Source organism: Myotis nattereri, assembly GCF_964212035.1.
Source record: "Myotis nattereri genome assembly, chromosome: 14".
NCBI classification, from domain to species: Eukaryota; Metazoa; Chordata; class Mammalia; order Chiroptera; family Vespertilionidae; genus Myotis; species Myotis nattereri.
The window spans coordinates 11666976-11672975 of NC_138089.1; the positions used below are offsets into that span (position 1 = coordinate 11666976).

At 45.7% G+C, this 6000-nt stretch overlaps 1 protein-coding gene across 1 annotated transcript in view; it reads left to right on the plus strand.

Moving 5' to 3' along the window:
• The window catches only part of ADAMTS9 (ADAM metallopeptidase with thrombospondin type 1 motif 9), a gene marked incomplete at its 5' end in the record, with an annotated part of 167331 nt that extends 161824 nt beyond the window's left edge, over positions 1 to 5507 (plus strand). Inside the window, 2 exons of the mRNA XM_081106532.1 lie at positions 2738 to 2832; positions 3877 to 5507. Of these exons, the coding sequence (XP_080962658.1) occupies positions 2738 to 2827 (90 nt within the window). The 3' untranslated portion in view covers positions 2828 to 2832; positions 3877 to 5507. The remainder of the gene's footprint in view (positions 1 to 2737; positions 2833 to 3876) is intronic.
• Between the last annotated feature and the right edge of the window lie 493 nt (positions 5508 to 6000).

A 6000-nucleotide genomic window follows, 5' to 3' on the forward strand; every position in this document is an offset into this window, starting at 1 on the left:
ACCTGTCAGGAGAGACTAATATCACCCCCATATCCAGGCGCCCCGGCTTACAGTTACTTAAAGATGCAGTGCCTGCCCCACGCCGCCGGCAGGCCCTCTCTCCGCCGGGTCAGGAGAGAGTTTAGGTGAAGCTCAAGCTTTGACGAGACAGGCATTCTAGCATGTTGCATCCTACGACCACCAGACCAGTTCCCAGCCTGGGAGAGGGTTTCTGGCTAGCAGCTTGGTCTGTCTTCAGATCCAGTTGCTGGTGTCAGACTAGCTTCAGAACTCACATGGGCCTTAAAGCCAGGGCCATCGGGGTGATAGAAACCCACCAACTCATCTCACTCATACTCCAAGGCATGCACATGTGAGAGAGAGAGAACCTGACTTGTTCTCTTTATTTGTTAAATTGGCCAAGTTCTATGTCTAATAAGAGTAGCCTTATTTGCAAGAGACTTTCCTAATTTGGCCATAAAAACCAAATATTCATGGCCTTTGACCCAGTTCTGGGAACGTAGCCAAATGCAGGCACACGATGGCCCATCACAGTGTTACTCCCAATAGTGGATGGCATATGGGAAACATCTAAGATGCCAAACACTGTGCAGAGTGGAGGCGGGGAAGGGGGGGAGGGGGGGGTTAGCACAACACGGTGAATTTCCACAGTGGGGAAGATGCCAGTTAAACAAGTTCTTCCTCGTATGGTGAAGCGTTAGGAGAACTTACTAGCAGAGTGATCCGAATCCCAGGTCAAAAAGAAGAGTGCGCCTCAGCCTCATTCATTCACTCATTCATTCATTCATTCAACAGGTGCGTATTTCGTATCACTCTGAGCCACACGGAGTGGGGGAGACGCAGGTTCGCAGTGTGAGTGTGTGAAGCACACTTATTTTTGTATTGCTGTTTATTAACTATTGCCTTATTTTCCATATGTACCCCTGCAAACATGCGTTTGCCCACCCCATATGCTGTGCTAGGTTCTGGAGAGCCTTGAATCCTAAGCTGACATTGCTTTGCCAGCCTGGGGCTCACCTTCTAGCAGGAAGACAGGTGTAAAGGAAGAACTGCCTATCTTTACAGGCTGCTGTGTAGCAGTCACTGGGTCAGGAAGGCATGTCAAGGGAAGGACCCTGGGCTGGGTCCTGTCGAAAGTTGGGCTGACCCAGTGCACGCAGAGGGCAAGGAGGAGAGCGAGCTCCAGGTAGAGGAGCGACATGTGCACAGGCCCAGTGTACAGAGCACATCAGAAAAGCAGCCCAAAGAAATTCTGGGAGCAGGGCAGGGGAGAGGGAAGTGATGGTATCTGGAGCGAACACCCAGGACTTTAGGTCAGGGGTGGGGAAGGTCCGGCCCGTGGGCCATGTAGGGCCCACAAAATCATTGGGTCTGGCCCTGCCAAGGCATTAGGGGGTCCGTTAATTAAATGTTTGACCAAATGTAGCAGGCTGAATTTTAAGTTGATAATTTTGTATGGCCTGTGAATGAGGTTCTAACTATGCAAATGGCCCCGGGCAGAGAAGAGGTTCCCCACCCCTGCTCTACATCAAGGGTTGGAAAACTTTCTCTTCTAAGGACAGGTTTATTTTCTCTGGACATATTTCTTTGGCTATTGCAATAGAACAAGATTTCATGGGTAAACTGTTTCCATTCTTGGCTAACAAATGAGCGACTTTGAAACTTATTTACTCATTGCATTTTTTATTTTTACAAAGAAATTATGCTTCGGTGAGATACTCCTTTTTAAACATTCTGAACTTAGGGAGTTGCTCTCCCGTGAGTTGGGAGCATTGTGATGAAGGCCGAGTTTGGTAACATAGGTTTGGCAGCGGTCGCCAGCCCATGGTCCGCAGACACTATTGGTCTGTGAGGTCCGAAAGGTTGCGCCCGTGGGTTTAGAGTGTTTTCTCCTCGCACAGCTGTGATGTCGTTGTGTGATAAAGCCCAGGCTTTGCCCTCTCAATTTGATAACGTGATAATCCACCCAGCACTGTACCTCAAAAGTGTAGCATCCAGAGTCTACTTTTCTCTTCTTGTTTTGACACTAGTAATTAAAAAAAATAAAGCAGAATGTTATGATATAGAATACGCCTGGCACTCAAAGCACTGTCGACTAAAGAGGTGTCCCTGTGATTGGCAGTGTGCAGAGTAGCAATATAGAGCAAGAGAGCTGTCCCAGCTACTCAACCCTGGAGTCATGGAGTGAATGAACAAGTCTACGTTTCAATCAAACTTTATGGGCAGTGAAACTTGAATTTTATAAAATTTTCACCTGTCAAGAAGTATTATTTTTATTATTATTATTATTAGCTTCTTCTAAACTGTTTAAAAATGTACACATGCCCTGGCCGGTAGCTCAGTTGGTTAGAGCATCATTCTGATGCGCCAAGGTTGTGGGTTCGATCCCCGGTCAGGGCACATACAAGAAGCAAACAATGAATGCATCAGTAAGTGGAACAACAAATCAATGTTTCTCTCTGTGTGTCTCCCCCTTCCTCTCTCTCCAAATTAATAAATAAAAAATAAAATTAAAACGTCAACACTGTTGTTGACCTGTGGGCCATCCGGAAGTGGGCGGCAGGCTGCCCTGAGCCCACGGCCCTCAACCCCGCTTCGCCCCACAGTGAGGGACAGGCCTCGCTGCCTTTCAGAAGGCCCGCCCCCTGTGTGCGCAGGAGCGATTGCCTGCAGAGCCAGGGCAAGCGCTGGAAACGCCAGCCACGCGGGTAGTCTAACGTCATGCTTCTCCTTGCAGGATGGCACCCGAGTGGTGGGGACATGCGGCGGTTACTGTGGGAAATGCACTCCGTCCTCGGGCACTGGCCTGGAGGTTCAGATTTTATAGTTAAGGTAAGTCAGTTCTGTCTGTCTGTCTGTCTATCTCTCTCTCTATCTATCTACCTCATTCTTTTTGCAGCCTGATGAGTAACAAATGTGGCCAGGCCCGTTGACCCCAGTCGGGGGACTGTCCTGCCTTTTCCTTCTCTGCCGGGCAGAGGGCGGATTGGTCCTGCTTTTTCTTGCCCCAGTGCCCTCAGCCACAAGGGAAGAACTCAACTACTCATATGACCTCCCACTAATTGCCGTCCAGTTTCCAGCAGCCCATGATCCTGGGAAGCTCTTAGGAGAACCTAGTTGTCACTTATAAAGCAGTATTTCAAGGTTCAATTAAACATCTAAATTCAAGATTATGATCTCAAGTTAGGATTATTTCCTTTGCAAGAGACAAAAGACCAAAAGAGAATTTACTGTCTTAAATAACTCAGCCATTCAAGCAGTGGGCTGGCTTCAGGCATGGCTGGATCCAGAGGCTCAAACAGAGTTATCCGGACTCGTTCTTTCTCCATCAGTCAGCAGTGCTTGTCTCTTAAACAGCTTCATTCTCAGGCGGGTCATCTCCCCCCGCCATGGCCCCTGGCAGCTCTTGGCTCACACCACCCTCACAGCTCATGGTCCCAAGTAAATGCTCATCTCCAGCATCCATTCTGCACAGGAACTCTGGCTCTGGTTGGGTCACATGGCAACTTCTGAACCAATCACAATGTCCAGGAAATGGAGATCATGTACCCACCTAGAATCGGGTGATTGACAGCTTCATTTGGAAGAGACATAGTTCCCAACGCACAAGGGGTTTGTTATCAGAAATGGGGAGGTGGGATGAAGGCAGCAAAGTCAGCAAGTATCCACTAGAGATCCCCATTATATGTGTATTTATATATTTTACATATGGTAAATAAATGTTTGCGTGTGTTTTACATAATATTTACATGTACATATAGGAAAAAGCCTAGAAGGAAATATACCAGTATGAGAAGAGCGTTACCTCGGGTGGGAATTTCCGGCTAGTGACTTGTTATTCTTTATGCTTCCCTGAAATCTACATGTTTCTTACAGCAAACATCCTTTACTTGTAAAATCTAAGAGAACAACGTGTGATTGTTCATTCTACATGAAAAAATGTATGCATTGCCTACGCTTGACTTGTGACCTTTGAGACAGAAGATTGACCTTTCTTGGTGGCTCATCTGTTTCCAGGTGCCCTGAAGAGGAAGCCGTGATGGATGGATGAAGGATAGTAATGCAATACCTCCACCTAAAATCTGGGCATGTGTGTGTGCGTGTGCGTGTGCGTGTGTATGTGCGTGTGTGTGGACCTGTATGCTTGTGTGTGTGTGTACATATACATATGCATATATAAACCTATATACACACACACATCTCCGGATATGGGTGTGTATATTTGTGGAATGTCCTAATGATGTAAAGTTTAATATTTATGTTTGAAATTATTTATTGTGATGTAATATTTTTGTACGTAAAATGATTCTATTACGACTGCCTTTTGCAATATTTTGTTCCTTGCAGTCAGACCACTGCATTTTACGTACTCTACATTATATGTAGTATTATGACAAAAGTGATCCTTCATTATCACGGTACACTATTGTTTACTTTCTATATGTAAATCTTTTTATTGCTCATTTTTTTTTAAAAAAATTGTAACTTGTTTTTTAAAACAATCTAGCTATCATCAAGGTGCTACAGCAGTATTTGCCATTTCTATGAAAGCATCATTAGCCCGTAAGGAATTTAGTGGTGTCACAGACTGTACCAGCTATGAATTACGTTAAGTATCTATTCAGTTTCACGTGAACTCTGGGAACAAAATTGCTGCCTTGGTGCTACTATTGTATTATTTAAGTGATCTTCAGACTCAGAAATGTAAACACATTTAATAAGGGAGGAACCGAAGGACATTGTCCAATGGACGGAACCACTTGGCTAGAATGAGGCCAGCTATTTACCCGTTTTCGGACATGTCTTTCTCGGAAGAGAGTTGTACTCTGCTCTTTTTATTGTTGTTGTTATGAATATGTTTTGCTTCAGTTCATGGTGCCTCAGTCCCTCTGCGTGAAACGGAGGGCCCCACAAGTAGTGTCATTCCAGGGACCTTGAGACAGAGAGGTCCTCTCAGCATTTTGCTAAGACTTTCTGAAATGACGTCCAAGTTTACCAGGTGCAAGATGAGGATGCATACATAGGACGGCTGGCCTTCAGCACCGCCAGCGTACCCGGGGGTTCAGACCCAGGTGCTTAGTCATTGCCTTTTGCATGAAAACACTGGCGACATGCCTTCTCCCCCGTCTGTGAGCCCGAGACCCTGCCAGTGTTCGTGGCTGCTGCAGTGATCGCATTTGTGACAAGACATGAACTGTGGAGTACCAGGTGCCCCATCTTTCTGATCGTCCATCACCCCACTCTGCTACATCTTTCCAAAAGGAAGTGCCAAAGCCATGGTCCTCCTGCCTTCCAGCCTGACCGGAGGGAAGTCATTGCCCACACCCCCTGGCAGACCCTGGAACTTCCACAAACCAAAGAGATGAAGAAAAACCTGGCAGTGTTCTCCAAGCCCCGGAACTCCAGAGCGCGCCAGGAGAGGGTATACTCAGTGTATGAATCTGTGCTGTTCTCCATTGTTAACACATTGCAGAAATATGCTATGAATAAATACCATGACCACGACCAAACAGTTGTGTTCCACGTGGTTTCTGGACTCTCGTTCAAGTGGGGATGAAAATGTCTCTAGTTTTTAAGATTGCCAGATTGAGAAGAAATGCAGTTCCTAATCTCAGCAATTACAGTTGCTATTTTAGAGACAGATAAGGGATGGGGACTGTCCCCAAGTTTCTCTTTTTATCACTCAAATCAGTGGAAGTGATTCTTCCAAAAATCAGAGGTATAAACCTCTTATCTGTGTGACAGAGAACAGATGAACTAATGACCCAGATTTAAGTGGTATTTGGGAGCTTACCTGTCCATTTTTTGTAACAGTAATTTCTACACTACAGACTAATGGTGTCTATAGAAATGAGAGCTTTCCAAAGAAGTCTAATAGTAAGTGGACATTCACCATATACCAGGCCCTTTATTAAATTGTTTTAGCTCATCCCCACGACTACACAGGAGAACAGGTAATAAATTTTCGTCATTACATCGAGAAGGAGACAGAGTCTTCAA